The sequence below is a fragment of the Salmo salar genome, chromosome ssa09 (assembly GCF_905237065.1).
Source record: "Salmo salar chromosome ssa09, Ssal_v3.1, whole genome shotgun sequence".
Taxonomy (NCBI): Eukaryota; Metazoa; Chordata; class Actinopteri; order Salmoniformes; family Salmonidae; genus Salmo; species Salmo salar.
In genome coordinates this window covers 73,441,628-73,455,196 of record NC_059450.1, presented here as the reverse complement: position 1 = coordinate 73,455,196, position 13,569 = coordinate 73,441,628, and the positions used below count along the sequence as shown (strand labels likewise).

The 13,569-nt window shown below is 43.4% G+C and overlaps 1 protein-coding gene and 1 pseudogene across 22 annotated transcripts in view; both read right to left on the bottom strand.

Annotated features, from left to right (window-relative positions):
- The window catches only part of LOC106611851 (protocadherin gamma-A11), a 259,444-nt gene that overhangs the window by 70,917 nt on the left and 174,958 nt on the right, over nucleotides 1-13,569 (bottom strand). For 2 of the 22 annotated variants that reach the window (XM_045723976.1, XM_045723979.1), the window contains exon 1: nucleotides 10,673-13,246. The exons of 16 other annotated variants lie outside the window; for them this stretch is intronic. In XM_045723976.1, coding sequence (XP_045579932.1) covers nucleotides 10,673-13,072 — 2,400 coding nt within the window. In that variant the 5' untranslated portion in view covers nucleotides 13,073-13,246. Of the gene's footprint in view, nucleotides 1-1,211; nucleotides 3,763-7,617; nucleotides 10,607-10,672; nucleotides 13,247-13,569 lie in introns of those variants that run through there. 4 more of the 22 variants (XM_045723980.1, XM_045723981.1, XM_045723975.1 and 1 more) reach the window with 3 other exon arrangements.
- LOC123744645 (protocadherin beta-8-like) lies at nucleotides 4,130-6,897 on the bottom strand (annotated as a pseudogene).

Genomic DNA, 13,569 nt, shown 5'->3' with positions numbered 1-13,569 from the left:
AAAACAGGCGCATTATCATTGATATCGATAATCTCAATTGTGACGCGATAAAATTCTATTGGATTCTCCAGAATAATTTGAAAATGCAGTGCGCAAGGCGTTGTCTGTCTGCAGAGCGCTTCGCGGTCTATTATCTCTTTGATAAGGAGAACTCCCCTGTCTTTATCCAACTCGATGTATTCTGCGCTATTTCCAACGTGTATTCGAGCTTTACCTGATTTCAATCGTTTGATATCTAAACCCAAATCCTGCGCTATGTTACCGACTAAAGAGCCTTTCGCCATTTCCTCGGGAATGGAGTAACTGACCTGCCCGTGTACTGAACTGAGAGAGAGGACCGAGATAAACAACAGTACTTGCCGTGTCATTGTTCTGCCCGACATATTCCCCTGCGCCATGACACAACAAACACCATAGAATCCGTTCAGTAATTTGCTCAATTCCGTCAAATTTATATCCAGAAAATTAAAATAATGATCTGTCAATAATCAACCCACGGAACAAAGGAATCCCAGCTCGGTGTCTCGGTGCTTAGTGTTCTCTGTAACCCAGACTGTGTTCTCTGCGTGCGGCTCTTTCTCTCTCTAATATACCGAGATGATGGGGGAGGTACTGTTGCAAATCCGCTCTAAAACTGCAACACACTGACCAACAGCGTCCCTTTGAGTTCAATCTACTGAACAACAGATATACTTAAAATATAAACACCTTCCAACATACTTGTGAAGGTTTAAGTCTCCAAAGGAGAAACATTAGCTCTACCATGCTATACCCAACATAACTATCAACACATCTAGGACAACTGTAAACGTAGATGCCACAGGACGTTGACGAGTAATCTCAAACAAGACACACGTTGCCTTAATATAGCCTACATCACGACGGAACACACATTTCTCAAATCTGATGTATGGTTGTGTGCATTCCATACAAATACACAAATACTGATATAGACTTATGAATTTATTTATTTATGCAAAAAGTCATCCTGATCTTGACAACGATGATTCACCCTTCATTCCGTTACAGGTCATCTGTGAAAAAGCCGCTGACCATGTCAGTGGTGCTGAATTGACAAAATCGGAAAAATGTGTCGAATTTCTGAACATGGAAAGTTTCCAAATTTAAAGACTCGATGTTACAGAGTTAAATGCACGACCCATACAAATATATATTTTTAGGAGAAAATGAATGATTCAAATATAACAAACCTCTATTGGGGAGTCTGATTCATCCAGGATGTTCTGCTCACTCTGCATCCGCTGCATCGTCCCTGTAGAACTGGGGTCCATTATCAGTACGTTCTGACTACAGGGTCTGACAAACTTACAGTCACTCTTTCTGGAGTCAGTCGTCCTGCACACCTCGTAATTGTACACGTGCTGTAGAGTTCCTGTCCCCAAAGTGTCTGCGTAACGAGGTGGATAATACGGAATAACAGGGAGATTGGAATGATAGAGGACGCGAGACTGTCTCCATCTGTATATTTTCACTGATATAATAACCACTAAACATGTGATGAACAGAAATGAGACTACAGCCAAAGCCAAGACTAAGTAAAAAGTCAGGTTGTCATTGTAGTCCTTGTCGTGCGTAAAGTCAGTGAACTCCGAGAGCACTTCAGGGAAGCTGTCCGCCACCGCCACGTTAACATTGACTGTAGCTGAACGAGAGGGCTGCCCGTTGTCCTCCACTACAACAGTGAGTCTTTGTTTCACAGCATCTTTATCAGTGACTTGGCGTATAGTTCTTATTTCTCCATTCTGTAAGCCCACTTCAAACAGCGCCCTGTCTGTCGCTTTCTGCAGTTTATAGGAGAGCCAGGCATTCTGTCCAGAGTCCACATCAACAGCCACCACTTTAGTGACAAGATATCCCACATCTGCTGAACGAGGCACCATTTCAGCCACCAGAGAGCTGCTAGTCTGGACTGGGTACAGAACCTGAGGCGCGTTGTCGTTCTGGTCCTGGATCATTATTTTCACAGTCACATTGCTACTGAGAGGAGGGGAGCCTCCATCCTGCGCTTTTACACGGAACTGGAAATCCTTGATCTGCTCGTAGTCAAAAGAGCGCACTGCATGGATGACTCCACTATCAGCACTAACGGACACATACGAGGAGACGGGCACTCCGTTAACCGAGGAGTCCTCCAGTATGTAAGAAACACGGGCATTCTGGTTCCAGTCAGCGTCTCTGGCTTTCACTGTGAATATAGAGAGGCCCGGTGTGTTGTTTTCTATAATGTAGGCCTCATATGAGCTCCTCTCAAAGACAGGCGCGTTGTCATTCACATCTGATATCTGTAAGGTGAGAGTGACGCTGCTGGAGAGAGAGGGCACTCCCTCATCAGAGCACGTCACACTGATGTTATATTCAGAGGCTCTCTCTCGGTCCAAGTCACTGTCTGTTACTAGACTATAGAAGCCATTAGATGTAGATTTAATGGTGAATGGGATGTTCTCATTTATGCCACAGTTAACTTTACCATTACTCTCAGAATCAGGGTCGTTTACGCTCATCATAGCTATTACTATGTTAGGACGGGAATCCTCTGGTATTATACCGGATTTGGAAATCAAATTGATTAGAGGACTATTGTCATTTACGTCACTAATATCAATGATTATTTTACTTGAGTCCGAGAGACCACCATTATCTATGGCTTCTATATCAATCTGATAACTTCTGGCTTTTTCATAATCAACTTGGCCATCTAATATCAAATCACCATCTTCATTTATGTGGAATAACGTTGAAAGACGGTTCATGCTATTTGCAATCACGTAAGACACTTCTCCATTTGTGCCTTTATCTGCATCAGACGCACTAACTGTCGTGACAAACGTTCCTTTTTGTGAATTCTCACTTATTGCTGCCTTATACACTGGTTTGGTAAAAACGGGCGCATTGTCGTTTGCATCCAGCACTGTGACGTGTATCTGCATTGTCCCTGATAGCTGAGGCTCCCCTCCATCCAAAGCAGTTAATATCAGAGACATCTGCTCCTGTTTCTCTCGGTCTAGAGGTTTCTGTAAAACCATCTCAACCTTTTTACTTCCGTCTGCCTGACTATGTAATTTCAGAACAAAATGATCAGCGTGTTTCAGTGAGTAGCTTTGGAGGCCATTTAAATCAATGTCTGGATCCACTGCTTTCTCTAACATAAATTTGGATCCAGTCACAGCAGACTCGCTGATTTCCAATCGTCGCTCAGTCTTTTGAAAAGTGGGAGCGTTGTCGTTTATATCTGTAATCTCTACAGTTACCGGGTATAATTCCATCGGGTTTTCTAAAGTAATTTGGAAATGCAGTGCACAAGGTGTTGTCTGTTCACAAAGCGCTTCACGGTCTATTTTCTCTTTGATGAGGAGAACTCCCCTTTCTTTATTCAGCTCGATGTACTCTGCTCTGTCTCCGGTATAAATACGAGCTTTACCTGATTTCAGTCTTTTGATATCTAAACCCAAATCCTGCGCTATGTTACCGACTAAAGAGCCTTTCGCCATTTCCTCGGGAATGGAGTAACTGACCTGCCCGTGTACTGAACTGAGAGAGAGGACCGAGATAAACAACAGTACTTGCCGTGTCATTGTTCTGTCCGACATTTTCTCTGGGATATAAAACACCTCACGTTATAATCCGTTAAGAAATCTGTAATATTCCATTTGTTCCAGTGCAAGAAACGTAAAGAAGATGTGCCCAAAATCCAGAACAAAAGAATCTCAGTTCGGTGTCTCGGTGCTTAGTGTTCTCTGTAACCCAGACTGTGTTCTCTGCGTGCGGCTCTTTCTCTCTCTAATATACCGAGATGATGAGGTACTGCTGCAAATCTGCTCTAAAACTGCAACACACTGACCAACAGCGGCCCTCTGAGTTGATACGTGTAAACTACACACAGAATACTGAAAAGACCTGTGCTCTCCAACCATGCGTAAAACCTAAGCATATCCAAACCCCAGTATCTTGCAGTAAAACACACTATACGCAAGGTATGATGACAATGACCATTTTCCTTTATAAATGAGCTGTGAAAAACAACACATCAACTGATGGTTGTTTGGCTTAAAGTATATAGCTGATGGTTACAATTGGGCCATTACGCATGGTGCGAAATCACAAATCAGTCAGAAGTAAAGGCCACAGGAAACACCTTTCAGATATTCAAGGGTGAAGCCAACCTTTCAGTGTAGGACAAAAGAAAACCTAGGCAACACTTGCAAAATAATGATAGTTAATGTTAAAATAAGAACAAGGTAGTATCAGTATAAGGTCATGACACCAAAAACGGCGAGGTCATAATTATTCTGAGGTTATGAGAGACGATTATTCATGCTTACCTGACTGTCTGAATCGTCATTGATCAGCGTGTCCCTCTGCGCGTGGGGGAGGGTCTGTGTTCCGTTCAGACTAATGATGCTCTGACTGTAAGGTCTGACGTATTTCATATCACTCTTTCTGGAGTCAGTCGTTCCACACACATCGTAATTATACACCTGTCTCAGAGTCCCCGTGCTTCCTACGTCTGCGTAAAGTGGCGGGTAGTATGGAATAACTGGGAGATTCCCATTGGATTTATAAAACTTGCTCGCGTCTCCATCTGTAGCATTTCACTGACAGTATGGCTATAATGGATACGATAAAGAGAAAGGAGACTACAGCCAATGCCAAGACTAAGTAAAAAGTCAGGTTGTCGTTGTAGTCCTTGTCGTGCGTAAAGTCAGTGAACTCCGAGAGCACTTCAGGGAAGCTGTCCGCCACCGCCACGTTAACATTGACTGTAGCTGAACGAGAGGGCTGCCCGTTGTCCTCCACTACAACAGTGAGTCTTTGTTTCACAGCATCTTTATCAGTGACTTGGCGTATAGTTCTTATTTCTCCATTCTGTAAGCCCACTTCAAACAGCGCCCTGTCTGTCGCTTTCTGCAGTTTATAGGAGAGCCAGGCATTCTGTCCAGAGTCCACATCAACAGCCACCACTTTAGTGACAAGATATCCCACATCTGCTGAACGAGGCACCATTTCAGCCACCAGAGAGCTGCTAGTCTGGACTGGGTACAGAACCTGAGGCGCGTTGTCGTTCTGGTCCTGGATCATTATTTTCACAGTCACATTGCTACGGAGAGGAGGGGAGCCTCCATCCTGCGCTTTTACGCGGAACTGGAAATCCTTGATCTGCTCGTAGTCAAAAGAGCGCACTGCATGGACGACTCCACTATCAGCACTAACGGACACATACGAGGAGACGGGCACTCCGTTAACCGAGGAGTCGTCCAGTATGTAAGAAACACGGGCATTCTGGTTCCAGTCAGCGTCTCTGGCTTTCACTGTGAATATAGAGAGGCCCGGTGTGTTGTTTTCTATAATGTAGGCCTCATATGAGCTCCTCTCAAAGACAGGCGCGTTGTCATTCACATCTGATATCTGTAAGGTGAGAGTGACGCTGCTGGAGAGAGAGGGCACTCCCTCATCAGAGCACGTCACACTGATGTTATATTCAGAGGCTCTCTCTCGGTCCAAGTCACTGTCTGTTACTAGACTATAGAAGCCATTAGATGTAGATTTAATGGTGAATGGAATGTTTTCATTTATCCCACAGTGTACCTGTCCGTTACTATCAGAATCTGGGTCGTTAACGCTGATCATGGCTATAACTGTATTAGAGATAGAGTCTTCCGCTATTGAACTAGACTTTGACATTATAATAATAATGGGGCTGTTGTCATTGACGTCAATAACATCTATGATTATTTTACTGGAATCAGAAAGCCCTCCTTCGTCCATTGCTTCGATAAACATTTGATAATATTTTGCCTTTTCATAATCTATATGACCGATTAGTCTAAATTCACCACTGTCGCTGTCTAACTCAAAGAGATCAGTGCTGATGGACAAAGAATAGCTAACCATGCTATTAGACCCTTTATCCGCATCAGAGGCGCTAACTGTGGCCAATAAGGCTCCTTTAGGTGAATTCTCAACAACCGTTGCTTTGTAAATCTCCTGCGTAAAAACAGGTGCATTATCGTTGATATCTAACACTGTAACATGTATCTGCACTGTTCCAGATAGCTGCGGTTCGCCTCCATCTACTGCTGTTAATACTAAAGAGAGCCGCTCCTGTTTCTCCCGATCTAAAGGCTTCTGCAACACCATCTCTACCTTTTTACTTCCATCGGGTTGGTTTTTTAGTTTTAACTGAAAATGATGAATGGGTGTAAGAGTGTAGCTCTGGAGACCGTTAAGATCAACGTCTGGATCTATTGCTATCTCCAGCATAAATGTAGCGCCAATCACTGCAGACTCACTGATTTCAAAACGTTTCTCGGTCTTCTTAAAACTAGGAGCATTATCGTTAACATCTGTAATCTCAACATTTACCCGAAAGAATTCCATGGGATTTTCTAGAATTATCTGAAAATGCAATGCACAAGGCGTCGTCTGTTCGCAGAGCGCTTCACGGTCTATTCTCTCTTTAATGAGGAGAACACCCCTTTCTTTATTCAGGTCGATGTACTCTGCGCTGTCTCCGGTAAAAATACGAGCTTTACCTGATTTCAGTCTTTTGATTTCTAAACCCAAATCCTGCGCTATGTTACCGACTAAAGAGCCTTTCGCCATTTCCTCGGGAATGGAGTAACTGACCTGCCCGTGTACTGAACTGAGAGAGAGGACCGAGATAAACAACAGTACTTGCCGTGTCATTGTTCTGCCCGACATTTTCTCTGCCACATCAAACAACAAACACGTTACAATCCGTAAAGAACGCCGTGATATTCCATTAGTTTCACTGTTTAGTGAATACATTTTTTTTAAAAGATGTCCCTAAACTCCAACACTCAGGAACAAAAGAATCTCAGCTGCGTATCTCCGTGCTTAGTGTTCTCTGTAACCCGGAATGTGCTCTGCATGCGCCTCTTTCTCTCTCTAATATACCGAGATGATGGGGGAGGTACTGTTGCAAATCTGCTCTAAAACTGCCACACTGACCAACAGCGTCCCTTTGAGTTCAATCTACTGAACAACAGATATACTTAAAAAAGAAACATCTTCCAATATATTCGGGAAGCTGTAGATCTCCATGGAATAAAGCATAGCACTATCAAACTTAACCCAACCCAGTAATGAAGGCTATATTAACACATTTCAGCCAATGTATGTAGGATACATGTAAACCATGATGCCAGTAGTATGTGGACAAGAAATATCAAACAAAATACACGTTACGCTAAACTATGCAACTATAACCAGCACTAAGGTATTACTGTGCATTATGTAGGATACAGAAAACGTGTATATACTGATGAATCCAATTTCTAGTACAGAAAACGTTTGCTCATCTTTACAAAGGTTAGGCAATATCCCTGTATAATTCACAATTTACTATGTTACAGGGTCTTTTGCAATACAGCCGCTTTGGAGAACAGCGCTGTTCACGACCGTGGTGCTGAAATGGCCACATATCAGTGGAATTCAGAGCATTTCTGACCACGGAACCTTCGCACCTATAAAGACAAGATTTAGAAACAGCTAAAATCGCAAGAAAAAGTTACAAATGTACATGTCACAGTTCAACCTTAGATTAAAGGGAAGGATAATGACTCAAATATTACAGACCTCTAGTGGAGAGTCTGGTTCATCCAGGATGTTCTGCTCACTCTGCATCCGCTGCATCGTCCCTGTAGAACTGGGGTCCATTATCAGTACGTTCTGACTACAGGGTCTGACGAACTTACAGTCACTCTTTCTGGAGTCAGTCGTCCTGCACACTTCGTAATTGTACACGTGCTGTAGAGTTCCTGTCCCCAAAGTGTCTGCGTAACGCGGTGGATAATACGGAATAACAGGGAGATTGGAATGATAGAGGACGCGAGACTGTCTCCATCTGTATATTTTCACTGATATAATAACCACTAAACATGTGATGAACAGAAATGAGACTACAGCCAAAGCCAAGACTAAGTAAAAAGTCAGGTTGTCGTTGTAGTCCTTGTCGTGCGTAAAGTCAGTGAACTCCGAGAGCACTTCAGGGAAGCTGTCCGCCACCGCCACGTTAACATTGACTGTAGCTGAACGAGAGGGCTGCCCGTTGTCCTCCACTACAACAGTGAGCCTTTGTTTCACAGCATCTTTATCAGTGACTTGGCGTATAGTTCTTATTTCTCCATTCTGTAAGCCCACTTCAAACAGCGCCCTGTCTGTCGCTTTCTGCAGTTTATAGGAGAGCCAGGCATTCTGTCCAGAGTCCACATCAACAGCCACCACTTTAGTGACAAGATATCCCACATCTGCTGAACGAGGCACCATTTCAGCCACCAGAGAGCTGCTAGTCTGGACTGGGTACAGAACCTGAGGCGCGTTGTCGTTCTGGTCCTGGATCATTATTTTCACAGTCACATTGCTACTGAGAGGAGGGGAGCCTCCATCCTGCGCTTTTACGCGGAACTGGAAATCCTTGATCTGCTCGTAGTCAAAAGAGCGCACTGCATGGATGACTCCACTATCAGCACTAACGGACACATACGAGGAGACGGGCACTCCGTTAACCGAGGAGTCCTCCAGTATGTAAGAAACACGGGCATTCTGGTTCCAGTCAGCGTCTCTGGCTTTCACTGTGAATATAGAGAGGCCCGGTGTGTTGTTTTCTATAATGTAGGCCTCATATGAGCTCCTCTCAAAGACAGGCGCGTTGTCATTCACATCTGATATCTGTAAGGTGAGAGTGACGCTGCTGGAGAGAGAGGGCACTCCCTCATCAGAGCACGTCACACTGATGTTATACTCAGGGGCTCTCTCTCGGTCCAAGTCACTGTCTGTTACTACAGTAAAGAAATTATTCGATGTTAATTTCATTGCAAAAGGAATGTTTTCATTTATGGAGCACTGTACTCTGCCATTTTCACCGGAGTCTGGGTCTTGAATATTGATCATAGTTACGACAGTACCAGCTTTGGCATCTTCGGAGATCACGTTGGATTTAGACATAATGTTAATATTAGGCTTATTATCATTGGTGTCAACTACTTCAACTATCACTTTGCATGAATCTGTAAGTCCTCCGTCATCACTTGCCCGCAGGCTGATCTGAAAACGTCGTGTCTTTTCGTAATCAATATTTCCTATCAATCTAATCTCGCCACTGTCCTCGTTAACTTCAAACATTTCTCTGACATCATCTAAAGTGTTTCGAACTGAATAGGTTACTTTGCTGTTTGAGCCATGATCTGCATCTGATGCGCTCACTGAAGTTACAAGTGTTCCTTTTGGGGAATGCTCAGTAACGGTGGCTTTATATATATGCTGCGTAAAAACGGGTGGATTGTCATTGGCGTCTAGTACAGTGATGATTATCTTCATTGTTCCTGATAGCTGAGGCTCTCCTCCATCTACTGCTGTTAATATCAGAGATATCTGCTCCTGTTTCTCTCGGTCTAGAGGTTTCTTTAAAACCATCTCCACGTTTTTATTCCCATCGGCTTGATTATGCAATTCAAGAGCAAAATTATCGGTTGGTTTCAACGTATAGCTTTCTAGGCCATTGATACCGACGTCCTGATCCATTGCTCCGTCTAATATAAATTTTGCTCCACTGACTGCAGACTCGCTTATTTTAAATTGTACGTCACTCTTTTCAAATGATGGATTATTATCGTTAACATCCGTTATCTCAACAGTTATGGTATAAAATTCCATCGGGTTCTCCAGAATAATCTGAAAATGTAGTGCGCAAGGCGTTGTCTGTCCGCAGAGAGCTTCACGGTCTATTTTCTCTTTGATGAGGAGAACTCCCCTTTCTTTATTCAGCTCGATGTACTCCGCGCTGTCTCCGGTATAAATACGAGCTTTACCTGATTTCAGTCTTTTGATATCTAAACCCAAATCCTGCGCTATGTTACCGACTAAAGAGCCTTTCGCCATTTCCTCGGGAATGGAGTAACTGACCTGCCCGTGTACTGAACTGAGAGAGAGGACCGAGATAAACAACAGTACTTGCCGTGTCATTGTTCTGTCAGACATTTTCCTTTCAACATGAAACAACAAGCACCATATAATCCGTTATGAAAATAGTATATTTCCTTCAGATATAAACCGAGAAAATAACAAAATGTTCTACCAATAATCCGTATCTCCAGAACAAAAGAATCCCAGTTCGGTGTCTCGGTGCTTAGTGTTCTCTGTAACCCAGACTGTGTTCTCTGCGTGCGGCTCTTTCTCTCTCTAATATACCGAGATGATGGGGGAGGTACTGTTGCAAATCTGCTCTAAAACTGCAACACTCTGACCAACAGCGTCCCTCTGAGTTAAATTCACTGAACTACAGAAGACGAAAAATATTACAAGATATTTGGGCTGGTTAGTCTGCATGAGATCAAATGCAGCACTATCATTCTATATCAACACATATAGGCCTACGTATTAATGACCCATGTAAACCAACATGACAGTAAGATGTGGATGAATTGAAACTATGCTAATATAGGAAACTACAAGCTACCCATTGAAATACAGCCTCTTTCCGCTGTCCATGACCATGGTGCTGAAATGGTCACATATCAGTGGAATGAAGAGCATGTCTGACCATTAAATCTTGCAGGTACATATTGGATTTCAACAGTTTAAATCACACGACGCATATTTTTAGGGAAAATATAATGATTCAAATATAACAGACCTCTAGTGGGGAGTCTGGTTCATCCAGGATGTTCTGCTGACTCTGCATCCGCTGCATCGTCCCTGTAGAACTGGGGTCCATTATCAGTACGTTCTGACTACAGGGCCTGACGAACTTACAGTCACTCTTTCTGGAGTCAGTCGTCCTGCACACCTCGTAATTGTACACGTGTTGTAGAGTTCCTGTCCCCAAAGTGTCTGCGTAACGCGGTGGATAATACGGAATAACAGGGAGATTGGAATGATAGAGGACGCGAGACTGTCTCCATCTGTATATTTTCACTGATATAATAACCACTAAACATGTGATGAACAGAAATGAGACTACAGCCAAAGCCAAGACTAAGTAAAAAGTCAGGTTATCGTTGTAGTCCTTGTCGTGCGTAAAGTCAGTGAACTCCGAGAGCACTTCAGGGAAGCTGTCCGCCACCGCCACGTTAACATTGACTGTAGCTGAACGAGAGGGCTGCCCGTTGTCCTCCACTACAACAGTGAGCCTTTGTTTCACAGCATCTTTATCAGTGACTTGGCGTATAGTTCTTATTTCTCCATTCTGTAAGCCCACTTCAAACAGCGCCCTGTCTGTCGCTTTCTGCAGTTTATAGGAGAGCCAGGCATTCTGTCCAGAGTCCACATCAACAGCCACCACTTTAGTGACAAGATATCCCACATCTGCTGAACGAGGCACCATTTCAGCCACCAGAGAGCTGCTAGTCTGGACTGGGTACAGAACCTGAGGCGCGTTGTCGTTCTGGTCCTGGATCATTATTTTCACAGTCACATTGCTACTGAGAGGAGGGGAGCCTCCATCCTGCGCTTTTACACGGAACTGGAAATCCTTGATCTGCTCGTAGTCAAAAGAGCGCACTGCATGGATGACTCCACTATCAGCACTAACGGACACATACGAGGAGACGGGCACTCCGTTAACCGAGGAGTCCTCCAGTATGTAAGAAACACGGGCATTCTGGTTCCAGTCAGCGTCTCTGGCTTTCACTGTGAATATAGAGAGGCCCGGTGTGTTGTTTTCTATAATGTAGGCCTCATATGAGCTCCTCTCAAAGACAGGCGCGTTGTCATTCACATCTGATATCTGTAAGGTGAGAGTGACGCTGCTGGAGAGAGAGGGCACTCCCTCATCAGAGCACGTCACACTGATGTTATATTCAGAGGCTCTCTCTCGGTCCAAGTCACTGTCTGTTACTAGACTAAAGAAATTATTCGACGAGGATTTAATCGCAAATGGAATGTTTTCATTGATGGAACAATTAACTTTCCCATTTTCACCGGAGTCTGGGTCTTGAATATTGATCATAGTTACGACAGTACCAGCTTTGGCATCTTCGGAGATCACGTTGGATTTAGACATAATGTTAATATTAGGCTTATTATCATTGGTGTCAACTACTTCAACTATCACTTTGCATGAATCTGTAAGTCCTCCGTCATCACTTGCCCTTAAATTTATCTGAAAATTCCGTGTCTTTTCATAATCAATATTTCCAATCAATCTAATCTCGCCGTTGTCCTCGTTTACTTCAATAATTCCACGAACATAATCTAAGGTGTTTGTAATTGAATACGTTATTTTACCGTTTGAGCCATGATCTGCATCTGATGCGCTGACTGAAGTTATAATTGTACCTTTTGGGGCATTCTCAGTTACAGTTGCTTTGTAAAACTCCTGAGTAAAAATAGGCGCATTATCATTAGCGTCTAGTACGGTGATGAGTATTTGCATTGTCCCTGACATACGCGGCTCGCCACCATCCACAGCTGTCAACACTAAAGTAACATCCTCATGCTTCTCTCGATCTAGAGCTTTCTGTAAAACCATCTCAACCTTCTTATTCCCATCGGCTTGATTAACCAATTTCAGAGCGAAATTATCGGTTGGTTTCAACGTATAGCTTTGGAGGCCATTGATACCGACGTCAAGATCCATTGCTCTCTCTAACACGAATTTTGCTCCATTGACTGCAGACTCACTGATTTTGAATTTGATTTCGTTTTTTTCAAAGGTTGGGGGGTTATCATTAATGTCTGTAATTTCAACCGTAATACTATAAAATTCCATCGGGTTCTCCAGAATAATCTGAAAATGTAAAGCGCAAGGCGTTGTCTGTTCACAAAGCGCTTCACGGTCTATTTTCTCTTTGATGAGGAGAACTCCCCTTTCTTTATTCAGCTCGATGTACTCTGCGCTGTCTCCGGTATAAATACGAGCTTTACCTGATTTCAGTCTTTTGATATCTAAACCCAAATCCTGCGCTATGTTACCGACTAAAGAGCCTTTCGCCATTTCCTCGGGAATGGAGTAACTGACCTGCCCGTGTACTGAACTGAGAGAGAGGACCGAGATAAACAACAGTACTTGCCGTGTCATTGTTCTGTCCGACATTTTCCCTTCAACCTGAAACAACAAGCGCCTTATAATCCGATAAGAGAACAGTATGATTCCTTCAGATGTATGTCCAACAATAAATACAAAAAATGCCAATAATCCGTATTTTGGGAACAAAATAATCTCAGCTCGGTGTCTCGGTGCTTAGTGTTCTCTGTAACCCAGACTGTGTTCTCTGCGTGCGGCTCTTTCTCTCTCTAATATACCGAGATGATGGGGGAGGTACTGTTGCAAATCTGCTCTAAAACTGCAACACACTGACCAACAGCGTCCCTCAGAGTTCAATCTACTGTACAACAGATATTCTTAAAAAGAAACACCTTAGAATATATTTGGGAAGGTGTGAGTCTCCATGGAATAAAGCATAGCACTATCAAACTTAACCCAACCCAGTGATGTAGGCAGTTGAATAACATATGACCTTTCTATACATCTGCCCTGGCCGACTCAGTAAGTAGAGCTCTTTGGGGGGTTAAAGGAAAAACAAAACACTC